The 16,197-nt window shown below is 45.1% G+C and overlaps 1 protein-coding gene across 1 annotated transcript; it reads left to right on the top strand.

Annotated features, from left to right (window-relative positions):
- Positions 1-3,520: 3,520 nt before the first annotated feature.
- LOC136653399 (vomeronasal type-2 receptor 26-like) lies at positions 3,521-15,652 on the top strand. The gene is made up of 5 exons (XM_066630302.1): positions 3,521-3,584; positions 5,037-5,226; positions 11,126-11,219; positions 12,942-13,068; positions 14,754-15,652. The coding sequence occupies exons 1-5, from the start codon at positions 3,521-3,523 to the stop codon at positions 15,650-15,652; spliced, it is 1,374 nt and encodes a 457-aa protein (XP_066486399.1).
- Positions 15,653-16,197: the final 545 nt, after the last annotated feature.

The following is a 16,197-nucleotide window of genomic DNA, read 5'->3' as shown; positions in this document are numbered from 1 at the left end:
GGCTCCTCACTATCGACAATGACATGGGAGAAAGATTTGTGCAAATGGTGGTTCCACTGTTTTCCCAGAGAGGCATCTGTTTTGCCTTCATAGAAAGAATGCCCCACATTCTTTTTGTCCCTGAAATGAATGACAAGTCCCAACACAGAGCAAAAATACACGATAAAATCATGGACACTATTGCCAATGTAGTGGTGGTCTATGGAGAATCTGATTTCATGGCAGCAATGAGATGGTTCCCATATCTGTCAGAAAAGGAGCGTATGGCAAGTACAACAAAAGGTAAAGTGTGCATAATGACAGCCCATATGGAGCGCTTGTCGTATGTCTATCACAGGACTTGGATGCAGAAATGTTTGATGGTGCGATATCCTTCACAACTTATGCCTGGACCCACCAGGATTTCACCAGTTTCTTGAGAGCAGAAACCCATCCAGCACCAATGGAGATGGCTTTATCAGAAGTTTCTGGCAAAATGCATTCAGCTGCATATTCCCGAATCCAGACCTGTTACATTTGTTTGTCTGAGGTACCATTGCTGTCTTCTTAACTTCTCCTCCATTGACCTTCTCTGAGATTTGGAACCACCTTGCTATGTTTGCAGAATGGAACCACCACACACGGCAGCTCTACTCCCTTTTCCAATGATCTTTTTCAGATTTTTTAGTGAGCGTATAGATTTATGGAGGAAAATGTGAAAATAGTAATAAATAATTTCCTGTCCATGCTCTCACCCATTTATCAGAGCATTTGTTCAGCATATTCCTTTGTTGGGCCAGTTACTGGTTAATAGCCCAGAATGGTCAGATGATGGGAGCAAACAGGACCATTAGAAGACCACATTGCTCATACACATGTATCCACATGTGCACGTTTCAGAAGTTTTTGACCATTGGCTCACGGTGCGCCCCAAGAGAATGTCTTGGGATTAAATGTCTTGGCATTTAAGACAACAGGAAAGATACAGGAGTTAGGTGTCCTTGAAAAACACAGTATTATTTACTGAGGAGAAAATTACAGTTGGAGGGTGAGATGGAAAGTGAAAGTGGAAATGCCACGAAATATAAGGTTTAGTTATAGAAACAGCGATACATGTACAATGTCTTCAATGAGAGAAATGCAGTGCTTTGTTTTTACTAAACTAGTGTCTGTTTCTAGTGGGAGTAGAGATAAAGCGGAGGGGAGGAAGAGGGCATCACTAGGCTCGTGAGATAATGAACTAAAAGACAGAGTGTCCTTGATAAGGTCATGTCTCAAATGGGAGCAGTGACATCACTAGGAAGGTATGGGCCACACCGGGTGATGTGCACAAAGGGGGGAATGACACTACTATTGGCCAAAATTGTTAAAATCATGGTTTTTAGGAGTAACACCATCATGTTATATAACATTCGATGTGTGATTTCATGCAGTATGCAATAAAACAAACCACAATGAAATATCTCTATTCTGTCAGAAGCTATAGCCAAAAAACCAGCAGGGGCAGAATGATGATATGCTGCCACTCCCACTGCCCTGGGTATTGCCACATTCACTGCATTGGAAGTGGTGCATCATGAGGTGATGCACTGGCCTCCCACACCCAGTGACACAAACCCTAGTTACACCACTGAATGGGAGGCAGGAGGGAATTGAGTTTTTCTGGGTCACTGTTGCACTTCAGAGATGCTGCTGCAAATGGGAGATGGTGTGGCCTATGCAACAAAGGCTCTGGGAGGCTCCACTGCTTGTGGTATTTTTGTGGTGGGGGCAGGGAGGGAGAGGACTGGGGGAGTTTGAGGGTGGATCAGGGGAGGGTAAGAGGTTGATTGAGGGAAGAGGGAGGTGATGACTGCTTCATCATCTCATGGTCCTGTTTTCCGTTCCAAAATAAGTTGCAAAGGCCTCTTTAGGGACTCTGATGGCTGGCAAGAGCCAGCAGATCTTCATGGGTTCATTTATCATTTTGGCTGAGTACCGATTTCCACCGCTAGATGGCTTCAGCTTGAATCCTTCCTGGGCCTCAGATGGACTTCTAAGACCTTAAAATGTCACTTCCAGTTTTCCCCGAAAACCAAAAAGGGCGTTCTAAAGCCTCAGAGCACCGTCCAGATGCGACCGGAGCATAGCTCTGGTTGTGTTTGGAGGGGGCACAGGGGCAAGCAAGGGGGCAGGAAGAATGGCACTCAGGGACCTGTGACGCCCCTCGGATATGCTACTGACAGCTGCAACAGCCAGGCTTATAGTCTCCAACCTCTGAACTTATATTACTTAAGAACTCATTTCCTGCCAAAGTGTGTTTTCCTAGGCCCCCTTTGAGGTCTTCTTTCCTTCTGGAACTACAATGTCCTGACTCCACTCCAACAGTACTTTCTCGTTGGTCCAGACTCAGTTCTCAGCCCTCTGACTTACTTCTGGATTCTTACACTTTTCCTTCTACATCGCCAGGGATCTGTGCATCTCTTCCTGCTCCTCTCCTGTTGGCGACCGGGGGGGGGGGGAGAGAGAGAGAGAGAGAGAGAGAGAGAGAGAGTTAGGCAGGATTGGGCAGTAAGTGGAAGAGAAAGCTGTTCTAATGTCATATGTTTTTCTGCTACAATTGTATATGGAATACAAAACTCTGAACTTATGATCAACAACCGTTTCATCATCAAAATGACTGTAATTAATTCTCGTGTTTGTCCAAATCCCTGTGAATTCCTAGCAGCCAACAGCAAAATGAATCAGAGTCTGGAAAGGATGTTATAAATCTTCCCTTTACCATTCAGAGCCAGTGCCAGGGATTAGAGGCAGGTAAATTTGCATCCGCATAATTGTTGATATTTATTCTGCAGGAGAGACATGCTACTTTATTTCTAATTTTTTCTACTTATGTTCTCTACTTATTTCCACTGTTTTTTGTCTGTGGAACCTCTATATTCTGAATCAACACTAGGAGGAACTGTAATGGTTGGGAGTCAGTGGTAGATATTTCTCCTGAAGAAAATCTCAGCTTTAAGTTGCAGTATTTCTAGTAGAACTAGGAAAGACCCTTATCTGAAATATTGTACAGTGTCAACAATACTTAGCTAGATGGACCACTGGTCTGGGTCAGCAAGAGGTAACTTTTTATGTTCCTCCTGGGCGGTTTGGTCCCAAAGTGATATGTGGGAACAAAGACTAACAGGGCAATGCAGGATTGAGAGTGAGTATGATGTATCTGTCATTGATCTCAATAAATTAGCATCAATTACTAATTACTAATTAGCAGGGCTTTTTTTCTAATGGAACGCAGGGGGACGGAGTTCCGGCACCTTTTTGCAGGGGCCCCTCCCCTTTGGAGGCATTCCAGGAGGGGGGGGAGCAAAATAGAGGCATTTGCTGGGTGGGTGCTGGGGGGTGCAGGGTGGGCGGGCACCTGGCCCCTGCCTGACCACACAATGACCCCCTCCTGCCCGCATCTCCAAGTTCTTGCCTGAGCCCAGCCCGCTTCCCCTCCCCCCCGCGCTCTGCTTCCCAGCGCAGCTTCCAAGCCGGTGGAGGGCGTGGGGGACACACGCCAATGGCGAGGAGGAGGACGGACAGCCAGCCAGGGAGACGGGCTGCAGCACCCATGGAACGCCCAGGTACTGGCTTGGTGGAGGAGAAGGAAGCTGGCTGGTGCAGTCCCGTGCCAATCTGCAGCACGAGCCTAGGCATGTCTACTCAGAAGTATGTCTCATTGTGCTCAATGGGGCTTGCTCCTGGGAAAGGGTGCATAGCCTTGCAGCCTGAGAGCCCAAGCATGTCTACTCAGAAGTAAGTTCCATTGTGTTCAATGGGGCTTACTCCTGGGAAAGTGTCATAGCCTTGCAGCCTGAGTAGCCAGGCAGAGGCGTGGCTCTGTGGCTGCAATCCTCTCCACACTTTCCTGGGAGGAAGCCCCACTGCCTCTAATGGGACTGACTTCTGAGTAGACAGGCATAGGATTGGACCCTGAGGCTGCCATTCTATCCACAGTAAACCCCATTCACTAAAGTGGACTTCTGAGTAGACATGCATAGGATTGGGCTCTTAGGCTGCAATCCTAGGCACTTTCCTGGGAGTAAGCTCCATTGACTAGAAAGAGATTTACTTCAGAGTAGACATACCTAGGATTGGGCTCTTAATCCTGGCAGAGATATATACCTGCACCCGTTTTCACATGCTAAGGGCAGGTGAAAAGGGATTCTACGTGTGTACAATGTGCTGTCCAGCCTTGCCAGAGATCCTCCTCATCCTTCCCCCACAAGCATGCCCTCCGCCAGCCAGCATTTGCAGCTCCTCTCCAGCAATGCAAAGCAGCTGCTCAGGGCAGCAGAGAACATACAATTGCATGCCAAGCGCCTTCCCAAAGACACAGAGTATTCTGATACCTGAATTAAACCATATTTAATCACTTGTTTGCAAACGTAGCTGTTTCTATGTGCACCTAAGGACCACTCTTGTGTAAGAATTCCTTTTTTGTTCTTACTCCCACAGTTGCTTAGAGTAATTTTACTACATGGAACTCATGTAAGCCATTTTTCGGAATCCATTCACTGCTTCCTCTCCTCAAAGTAGTGCCACACTACATACTACACGCTACAAGTGCACCTGTACAGTATTTTTCCCCATGTGTAGAAAAAATAGCTAGGGGGAAGGGGATGTGGAGATTGACAGCCCAATCCTATGCATGTCTACTCAGAAGTAAGTTCATCTTTAGGGGGAAGCACATAAAAATATTTTATTTCTCCAATAAAAAATGGTTTATAAATAAATAAATAAAAAATTAACAAGTTGTGAGTTCCTGCACCTTTTTATTTACAAAAAAGCACTGCTAATTAGCATTACTAATCTGTATTCCTTGCCACCCCCTTATAGGCTCCCCCCACAAACTGGTAACACATTTTACAGTAATTTTATACTCCGGGCACCAAACCTCACAGCGGACAGAAGAAACATTAAAGTCAGACTGTTCAAGTGGAGTTGTGTGACCAATTGGAATAGGGGAATCTATCTGGAGAAAGGATGATCTATCGTTGAAATCAAAATGGTGGTGTTATTGGTCTTGCTTCTAGCTCAGCTTCCTCTCGTGCTGTGCATTGAACACCTTGGTCAGTGCAACATGCATGATCCCCATCCTCCACTTCACAAATATCATCAGTCAGGAGACCTGATCATTGGTGGCATTGCTACTCTGGCTGACATAATGGTCAAACCGATAATCTTCACTGCAGAACCTCCACAGCCACTTCCTGAAGATCTTGTGTAAGTCTTCTTTTTTGTTTACACTTCACTGTTTTTAGACCCTTCTTTTCAAAAGCATGACCAAAGTGGCTGCATCAAGGGAATGAACAATCCCAGGATCGGACTGGACTTTAAACCAAGTTCATACAGTAAAGGGAATGTTCAATAACATAAGCAGTCTTTTGATCTCAGGAATTAAAGTCATTTTCATTCACTTACATTATTCTGAAGTTGTTAAAAAATACATGGCACTGAAGCTTAAACAAATAATTTTCCTCCTTTTACAGCAGTGATTCTTGAGGTCTTTTGGGTCACAGAGCCCTCTGAGAAGCTGATGAAAGCTAAGGACTTCCTTTTTAAGAAAGATGCACATAAACATATACAATGTTTATTTTGTACCCAGTCCATAGACCCCCCCCCCTCTCAAAGCCCATCCATGGAGTCCCTGAAGTATTTCAAATTATTTCTTCATGCAGTTTATGGCTGACTTTCTGTAGACTCTGATTCCTGTTGCTCTGATTTTCACTCATCTTTGATTTCAGTGTCTCCTTTTTGATGGTTTTTATTGTGTTTCTATTGCTGTATTTTAACATGCTGTTAATCGTCCTAATGATCCTAGGTGAGCCGGAGAAGCAGGATTTAAATTTTTCAATCAATCAATAACATGACATGAAATCTTTGATTTTATTTTCTTGTACCAATCTCGTTCTAGTACAACATGTGTGCAACACTCTAATGCAGTGCTTCCCAAACTTTTTAGCACTGGGACCCACATTTAAAAATGACAATCCATCGTGACCCACTAGAGTAGACCAAAAACAGAGATCTAGAAAGAAATAATATTTTTATTGATATCATCATTATAAATTATTTCATAATTGAAGTCATCTGCTCCTGAGGTTGCTACAAACCTTACATATTATTATTATTAACAGTATTTATATACCGCTTTTCAACAAAAAGTTCACTAAGCGGTTTACAAAGAAAATGAAATAATTATTTTTATTTATTTCATAATAAAGCATCACAAAATATTTCATAATAAAGCATCATAAAATATTTCATAATAATTTAGGACATATGCTCTTGAGGTTGCTACAGACCTTATATATATAGTGTGTGTTTGTTTGCTGGACTCTCCCTAGACATGGAGGTTAAGGACTGTTGTTCCCCCCCCCCCCCCCAAGGAAAAAAAAATCCATTACAATAACTCCAGGATACAGAAAAGGATGAACTGGAGAGCAAGATGTGCAGTTACAGACTTCCAGGCCAGACAAAATGCTGAAACAATCCTTTTGTTTTGTGACTATGACATGCCAATTAGTAGAGAAAATAAGAAAATGTTACATTTTACTTTGGAGGTACCACAGATTAGCATTCCAGCTAACCATTTTCTTTTGCAAACTGGGCAATGATGCTTTCAAAGAATTTTTTTTCATATTCAAAAACTTTTCTATTTCAAAGACAAAATATTTCAAACACTTTATGGCCCACCAAAAATTAGCTCGTGACCCACTGGTGGGTCCCAACCCACGATTTGGGAAACACTGCTCTAATCACAATTGGTATAATTGAAAGTAAGAACTGCCTCAAGAATATAGGCCTATAAATGGCACAATTATACAGTAGTATTTTGATGTGGCTATATATAATTTATGACATGATAAAAATGTAAATGCCTAGGAAATAGTAATGAATAAGATGCAGACTACAGTAATGTTTATTTTACTATGTGTGGAATATCCTTATGATGCCAAATGTGCCTTTTGTTCTACGAGTAGGATAGTGACAAAGAATTATCAGCACATCCTGGCTTTGGCATTTGCAGTGAAGGAGATCAATGAACATTTCCAGATCCTATCCAATATCACCTTGGGCTTCCGCGTCAATGACAGCCAATTCCGCGCAAAATGGACCTTCCATGCCACTATGCTGCTTCTATCCACACTGGAGAGATTTGTCCCCAACTACAGGTGTGGTGTCCAGAGTAGTCTGACAGCAGTCTGATATCACATAAAGTGATATCTCTGAGTCCAGTCCACCGATATGTGGCAACTATCTTGGATCTCTATAAAATTCCACAGGTAGGAATTCTGGCTCCATATGTGCATAGATGGTGGAAATGCAACAGAGATGTTAATACACTTTCCAAGGCTAGAGTTCAGGAACTAGTTTTGGGTGTTTGAACTTGCCCTCCGCCTAGAAAGGATGAGGTCCCAACAGTGGCGTAGCAAGAGGGGGTGCACTCAGTTTAGCATGGCTCTTCACCATGGCGTGCAAGTGGTCCCTACCCCTCTCCTTCAGAACCACTCTGGTCCACTAGAACACTTTGCCATAGTGACCCAGAATAGCTCCAAAGGAGAGGGGGAGGGACCACTTGAATGCCACAGTAAGGCAATGTGAAAAATTTAGTGTTTTGCACCCCCTCTAGCTATGCCATTGGGTCCCAAAACTGCTTCCAAGATGGACCTTGGAGGTGTGTGTGTGTGTGTGTGTGTGTGTGTGTGTGTGTGTGCGTGTGCGTGTCCCTTCCCAGTTCTTCCCACTGAATTTTCACCTCCAACAAATTATACTTTTATTCCAGAGCAGTAGGAAGTCAAACTCCTTACTGCCCCCTCCTTTTGCTCTAGCTTAAGGCATGCCAAAAACTAAGTGAACTGCATGCACCAGGCTTTTGTCCTCTTTGCATTCAGATAAGTTAGTTCAGAAGAAAGGCAGGCACTGGGGCTAATGGGAGTAGTCATTCTTGCAGGAGCAGCTCCAACAGCAAAGACTGTAACTCCCAACTCACTTATCTCCTACTCAGACCTCAGACCTTCCAATGGGATAAAGGGAAAATGGGTAACTGGTAGAGTTCTTTAGAACTAAAGAGCTGCAGCAAACTTACAACACAACCCTATGCATTTCAGTTCAGAAATAAGTCCCATTGTAATCAATGTGACTTACAACTAGGAAAGCATAGATCAGATTGCAGCCTTAAGCAATTATAGTGAGTCTGATTTGTTGTTTTCTGTTTCCACTCTTCAGAGAAAGCCTCCACAGTTAAAATTTCTTACCTTGATCCTTAAGCCAGCAAAAAGTAAGGTGCTTATCAAGTTGGTTTGACTCACTGATACTAAATCTAACCCTCTCTTCACACCTTCCAATCACATCTTTTCTCAGCTCATCTATGGCCCTGCTCCTGTGATGAATGATAAAACACCAGGGCTTCCCTTCTATAGGATGATCCCAAAGGAAACTCTTCAGTATGAAGGGATCCTCTCTTTACTGTTGCACTTCAGGTGGACATGGATTGGTGTTCTTACGACAGATGATGATGATGGAGAAAGATTTGTGCGAATTGTACTACCAGTATTTTTTCAAAGTGGTGTCTGCTTCTCCTTTATCAAGCAAATTCCTAAAATCACTTATGCCAGTGAATATTTGGACATGATCAAAGAGGGAGCGAAAATACATGATAAAGTCACAGACAGCAATGCCAATGTCTTGGTCACCTATGGAGACACTTATTCTATGGTGTTTTTGAGATGGCTGCCATTTCTATCACAGCAGGAAGACATGACCAATAAAGCCAAAGGCAAAGTGTGGATAATGACAGTTCAAATGGATTTCACATCATTTGGTTATCAAAGGACTTGGGGTGCAGAAATGTTCCATGGTGCTATAGCCTTCACGATTCACTCCAATGATCCACCAGGGTTCAAATCATTTATTGAAGGTCAGAACCCTTTGAGAACAACAGAGGATGGTTTTATCAGGGACTTCTGGCAACATGCATTTGACTGTGTGTTCCCAAGTGGAAGTGGAGGCCAGGTGAATGGTGATATTTGCATGGGAGACGAGAAGCTGGAGAGCCTTCCTGGGGCTTCTTTTGAGATGAGCATGACTGGTCACAGTTACAGCATCTACAGCACTGTTCATGTTCTGGCCCATGCGTTGCACGCTATGTTCTCATCTAGGCTCTATCACAGAGCAGCATTGGACAAAGCAGGTCTGGAGCTTCAGAATCAACAGCTGTGGCAGGTAGGGAGCTCTGCATCCACACATTATATTGACTGTATTAAGGTTCACATTAATCTGAAATGCATAAAAAACATAACACATGCACAAATATGAGCACATACTCATTTCTCTACTTGCCTATTCTGGCTGGTCTCATTAGTGATCCGGAACCATCATTGGATCATTTTTTTCCACTCCTGATATTCATGCTGTATTGTTCATCTTTCATCATCATCAGCAGGTATGATGATGTAAGGAAAGCTTAAGCCTAAGTATTGTGGACTAAAGCCCTCTAAGTATTGTTTCCCATACTGGTAATGAAACCCTGCTATCTGAGTAAGAGGTACTTCTTCAAGTGGGTGCTCCTCTTTTATTTAGCAGGGGGAGAGTAACTGACCTGCCTCACCCCAGCACAATGCCTTTTCTAGTGGCTGTATTATAGTGTTCCTTTTGCATCTTTTTAGATTGTGAGCACTTTTGGGACAGGGAACCATTAGTTATTGGATTTTCTCTGTAAACTACTTTGTGAACTTTTCATCAAAAAGCAGTGACTAAATACTGTTGATAATAATCATACATGTCAAAAACATGGGCACTGACTCGGGACTCAGGGGTTTTACCCTAAAAATGAAAAGTCACTCAAGTCAAGACTTGCTTTTGTATTTGCTTGTGAGTCTGTGTCGTGTGTGAGTGCTTGCCTGCTTTTTCCCCGCCAGTTTTGGGACTTGACTTACTTTTCAAAAAAAACTTGGACTTGGGTCAAAACAGATCTCTTTGAATTGTGACAGCTATTGTTATGACTCGTGGGTGATTCAAGTCAAGGTGGGTAGAGACTCAGGACTCAACTCGAGTCTCAGTGTTGTGGCACCAGCACTTCCCTAGCACTGTCTGATATTTCATACATGTATCTGAGCTGAAGACCGGTGCCCTCTTTTTATATACTTTTAAATAAAAATACAGTGGTACCTCGCATAACGAATGCCCCGCGCAGCAAAAAACTCGCAGAACGAAAGCATTTTGCGAAGTTTGGTAACTTGCACAACAAATTTTTATGACCCGTGCTTCACAAGACAATTTTTTTTTTGTTTTGGTTTGGTTTGACTTAAGGGGGGGATCTTCATGCCAGTTTATGATCCCATCCACCATAGTAAGGGGAGGATCTTTATGTAAGTAAGTCCCATTGTGCTTGCTCCCAGGAAAGTTTGCACAGGATTACAGCCTTCAAACTCCCCACTCAGCATCCCCCATCCCTCATTCACCCTCTCACTGCCCCATTTCCTTCATTTCCCCCCATGATCACGGCAAAAGCAAGCAATTGGGTGCAGCTGCTCTGTCCTCCCCAGCTTAGAGCACAGACCTGTGCGTGTCTCCTCAGAAGTAAGTCCCATTGTGCTTACTCCCAGGAAAGTGTGCACAGGATTACAGCCTTCAAGCTCCCCACTCAGCATCCCCCCATTTTTGAAATCCGCTATACAGTATGTATGCCTTTAAAGAGCACTTAATAAACACTTTGTAAACCAAATTTGACTTTGTTCTGACTTTTCTTGCCCATAGGAACGCATTAATTAAATTTCAATGCATTCCTATGGGAAAACGAAAAACTCGCATAACGAAAGGACTCGCGGAATGGATTAATTTCGTTATGCGAGGCAGCACTGTATAACATTTTTATACTTAAGAATCTTCCAGTATACATTCTATAGTACACTTGCATACATATTGAGACACAAAGACACACAGTTGCAAGCTTTTCTAAATTTTTCCTTTTTCCTTTTCCAATCCAGCTCCATCACTTCCTGAAAGGGGTTTCATTTAACAACAGTGCTGGGGAAACAGTTTCCTTCAACCAGGATGGGGTGTTAGTAGATGGATTTGATGTTATGAACTGGAATATATCTTCCAACAATTCCTTTCATAGAGTGAAGGTTGGGAGGGTGGACCCCCTGGCTCCTCCAGATCAAGCATTCACCATCAATGAGAATGCCATAACATGGCACAGCTGGTTTAACCAGGTAGGATCCAGTTGCCAAGAGAATGGAACTTCTCTCAGTTCTGAAGCATATAGAATGATGTCTTGACATGCAAAGTTAATTTTATTAGATTGTACTCAGTGCCTATAAAATATGAGCTTTGATTGTTAGAAAAAAATGAAGCTCAACAATATTTTGTATGCTGTTCATTATTTATTTAGTATCATTGATCAATCACTGATTGATGTGAGAACCACATCAATCGTATTGCCTTTCACTCACAGAGATATCAGATCATTGCTTTTTGCAGCAATCTAGTTGCAAAGAGAATTTGAAACCTTTTCACCAGGATTCTTTTGTAAGTTTTCAGTCTTAAAATGCAGATTCTCTGCAGGGTTCACAGCTCCATGTTTGCCCTCTAGGATCTTCAAGTTGCTCTTCTGAGTCGCATCAGGGCAATTGTCTCTTAATGTCCTGGCCAAATCTGCAGCAGAAGACTGCAATTTTAGTAATCTTCTTCCTTGAATTCCTTCATCAGACCACAGATGCTCAGGCAGAATTTGGATCTCCAGATCCAACAAAACCTCTGTTAAAACTGTCCCTGTTGTTCCTGTAATCTGTTCAAGTGTTGATATAGTGGTAGAGGAGATGTTTATCACATCCAAAACTTCTTCAGTGTTAAAGAAACACTGAAACTTGCTAGAAAAAAATCCTGAGAAATTTTACATTCTTTGAAGAACCAGTTGGTGTGTTGAGGTAAATCATAGTCCATTCAGTCTCTTAAGCTGCAATACTAACACTTTTCTGAGACTAAACCCTAAGGAATATAGTGGGACTTGTTTCTGAGTAGACACACTTAGGATTGTACTGTTAGGGGGCTTCTTTATTTTGGGATATAGTTTTGATATTCTAATGTCCCCTTCGCTAAGGCAGCAATCAGAAATTTGGGAACTGGCTTGAAGGAACAGTCCCCAAGAGCTTAACACTATTTAGAAGAGATTCACACCTCCAGATCTGCTGGCCCAGTGGTCCCTGCACCAGCAGAGGGTGTCGCAAACATGCCTTAAAGCATGTTTATGCACCTGCAGAGGAAGTAGCACCAGCGGGTAGTCCTGCACTGCCCTGCTGATGATACATCCAGGAGATTGGTCACCAGCAGAGGTAAGGAATGCTGTGGGTGGTGGTGGGGCAGCAGGAGGGTGGAAAAGAGGTGGGCATTTCTGGGCAAGGGAGGGTGGAGTGGGGCTGGATCAGCCCTGGGAAGGAACAGAATTGGCAGAGCAGGCCTCCACCATATCCTGTTTCCCCCTGTGGGCTTGGCCGCCTTACATGGGGCTGTTTGGACTTGTGCCTGCTATTTAACACGCGCAGATCCAAGTAGCCCCATAGCAGCGCACCAGCGAGTGCTGGGGTTTTATTTGGTTTAAGGGGAAATAACCCCTTACCCCAAGGAGACCTCCAGCCTCTTCCTGACCAGCATCGAATACAGCAGAGGCCAGGTGATTGCTGAGCCAGCACTAGTCAGGACTGGGCTGCCCATGAGGGAAAATTCCTTTTCTGTTTCCATGTCCCCTATTGGACAAGCTTGAATGGGATCAAGTTCTCTCGCTGCATCAGTTGAACAGCCTAGTTGATACCCTATAAAGAGCTAAGAATGGAGGCTTTCGTCCTCCTTAAGGAACATATGAAAATGCGCAGAAGTCTTCAGAGTTCCAGTGGCATCATCTTCTGGAGCCTCATTGTCCTTTTCCATTTCTGGATTAGGTCCAGCCTCTTTCTGTATGCAGTGAGAGCTGCCTTCCTGGTTCCAGAAAGAAAGTGAAGGAGGGGGAGCCCTTTTGCTGCTATGACTGCATCCCGTGTCCAGAAGGGAAGGTGTCAAGTCAGAAGGGTAAGAAACATATTGGATGGGAAGCCCAATCCTAACTTGCGCTGGAACAGCCAGGCTGAGTGGTCTGCACTGTACCCGATCTGAGGTTGGCGCTGGCTGGAGGGCAACTCAGGCTAAGGGGTATTTTTCCCCTTACCCCATAGCCAGCCCTATGGGGCTACATAGATCTGCACTAGCAATTTTGTGGGCACAAATAGGAGAAACCTGTGAAGGCAGATTAGGCCAGGGACAGAGGTTAGGATTGAGCCTGCCCTGCTGTGGCCCCTCCTGGGCTCAATCCACCTCCTGGTCTGCCCTCTCCCCACACAACCCCCCTCCCATCCTCTGTTCCACCTTCCCACCATTCTTTCTTGACCTCTGCGCCTGCCTGCCCAGGCTGGTCCAAACTTACCAGGTCAGGGTCTGGATCCAGTATCCGGGAGGCAGTGTGGGCCTCTGAGTTGACCCAGCCGGCTCTAGAGGAGGCATGAACATGCTTTACAGCACATTCGCGACACTTCTGGGCTGGCTCAGGGGACCTGCACCACCTCAACGAGCACTCTGGATTGCGCTCTGATTGGGGAAAGAGATTGGCTGTAACCCAGAGGGACACAAATATGACATCATGCATTCGTCAACACTATTTTTCTGTAGTGTTTGAAAGAGGAAATGGAAGATTTATTGGAGATGAGCTGAAGAGGATGTTGTGCCGTTAGTGGGACGGGAATTTTTCCCACCTCTTTCCACATGAATGCAAAACAATTGCTCTTCCATTTTTTCTCATTTCAGTGTGAATGTGGTACCAGTTAAATCTGGCCTAACTTCAAATGAAACTACCAGATACTGTTTGGGCAGCCGAATCCTATCCTCCTTGGGGCTGCTGGGTGCAGTGGCACCAAAATGTGACCACTGTATCCACTGGTCCCAACAAGGCCACTGGAGATCTCCTCAGTCAAAGAAAAGTGTGTGATGAATGGCCATTCTGACCATCATCAGCATCTTCTGCAATGTTCTACAACCTGAACACTTAGGCTGTAGTCCTATACCCACTTCCCTGGGAGTAAGCCTCACTGAACACATTGAAGCTTGCGTTTCACTAGACATACATAGAACTGTGCTGCCAATCAAGTGAATAAAGAATTTCTAACAATGTGAGAGAAACAGATGCATTTTGGTGAGGTTAATGGTTTGTTTCTGTGACTAAAGGCCCAGTCCTATGCTGCCCACGTGGCTTGCAGGTCAGCAGAGCCGGAAGGGCCCCAGCTTTATCCTGCAGGGCCAGAGCAGTAGCTGGAGGTCTCCTTGTGGTAAGGGAATTTCGGTTGTAGACCCCAATGGATCTACTCAGAGCTGCACTCACTATTTAGCAGGCACAGTCCAGCGACACTCTGATGCGGCCCCACCCCCTTCTGGGCCTGATCCCACCCTCTGGCACTCCCTCCCTCCACCCAGTTTCGCCCCCTTTCTGCCACCCAGAAAACACCTCCTGGTCACTTGACGAGGAGCTGACTGTGCGGTGTTCCTTTTACTGCCAGGGAAGCCCAGTGCCAAGTGGCGTGTTTCTTCCTGCGGGCACTGCTGATCTGGTGGTTGTTGCAACGTACCTTACAGCACGTTTGTGACAGCCGTTGCCCGAGCAGTGCACCAGCGAGTGGTGCTTCCCGTGCTCAGGATAGGGCTGTAAGACGATCCCTTTTCTTTTCCAGACATGAATGAATGTTCCAAATGCAGAGGTGAAGACTACCCAAACAGAAATCGGGATTTGTGTATTCCCAAATCTGTCAGCTTCTTGACTTACGAAGGACCTTTGGGACTCTGCTTAACCTGTTTGGCTGGCTTGTTTTCTGTGCTCACAGCTGGCGTGCAAGGAATTTTTATGAAGCACCACGACACTCCCATCGTCAAAGCCAACAACCGGAACCTCACCTACACTCTCCTCGCCTCCCTCCTGCTCTGCTTCCTTTGTGCTTTGCTGTTCATCGGATGTCCGGGGAAGGTGACGTGTCTCCTCCGACAAACTGCCTTTGGCATCATCTTCTCTGTGGCTGTTTCTTGTGTGCTGGCAAAGACCATCACGGTGGTGCTGGCTTTCATGGCCACCAAACCAGGATCTAGGATGAGGAAGTGGGTGGGGACAAAACTGGCCACCTCCATTGTTGTGTCCTGCTCTCTTACTCAGACAAGCATTTGTACTGTGTGGCTGGCAACCTCTCCCTCCTTCCCAGATGTGGACATGCACTCAGTGGTTGGAGAAATTATACTGGAATGTAATGAGGGCTCCACTGTCATGTTTTACTGCGTCCTGGGCTATATGGGCCTCCTGGCCCTTGTCAGCCTCACTGTGGTTTTCTTTGCCAGGAAACTACCTGACGGTTTCAACGAAGCCAAGTTCATCACTTTCAGCATGCTGGTCTTTTGCAGTGTGTGGCTCTCCTTTGTTCCAACCTACCTGAGCACCAAAGGAAAAATTATGGTGGCTGTGGAGATCTTCTCCATCTTAGCTTCCAGCGCTGGTCTGTTGAGTTGCATCTTTCTCCCCAAGTGCTATATTATCATGCTGAGATCTGAGCTCAACAACCGGGAACACCTCATAAAAAGAAAGTAACAGTAACGCTGAGCCAGTGCGCGGCAGGCACCCGGGTTCTACGGCTCAGTGGTCTCCTGGACTGCTGGGCTGCAGAATGGGAGATGGGGGTGTGGTTGGGGTAGTGGGGGAGGCGTTCTGGGGAGGTGGGAGATGTGGCCAGGGGCGTGGGGGAGGCATGTCGGGGGGAAGGGAGAGGCAGGTCTGAGGAGCTGAGCTCCACAGGATCCAAGGCTCTTGGGTAGGGCTACTCGCTCTACAGAAGCGCCTTTACTTTAGTGGCGACCAAAAGGTCACCACTAAATTGAGTAGCCCCATTGCGGGGCTGCTTCCCTTACTTGGGGGAAGGGGACAAATGTCCCCTTCTTCCAAGGAGCCTCCCATGGTAGCGCAGGAGGCTCAAGATCTGGCGGGAGCCCTCCGTGGAGCCGCCGGATCCCGTAGATCCTGGCAGCTCAGGAATGAGCTGTTGGTGTCTGAATATAATTGAATGGCTTATTATTATTCTTAAAAACATTCACGTAGCACTTGTCTACAAATAGTTGACAAAGCAGCTTACATAGCAG

Source organism: Tiliqua scincoides, chromosome 5, assembly GCF_035046505.1.
Source record: "Tiliqua scincoides isolate rTilSci1 chromosome 5, rTilSci1.hap2, whole genome shotgun sequence".
NCBI classification, from domain to species: Eukaryota; Metazoa; Chordata; class Lepidosauria; order Squamata; family Scincidae; genus Tiliqua; species Tiliqua scincoides.
Note: the sequence above shows the minus strand (reverse complement) of the source record. Positions and strands in the feature narration are given on the sequence as shown.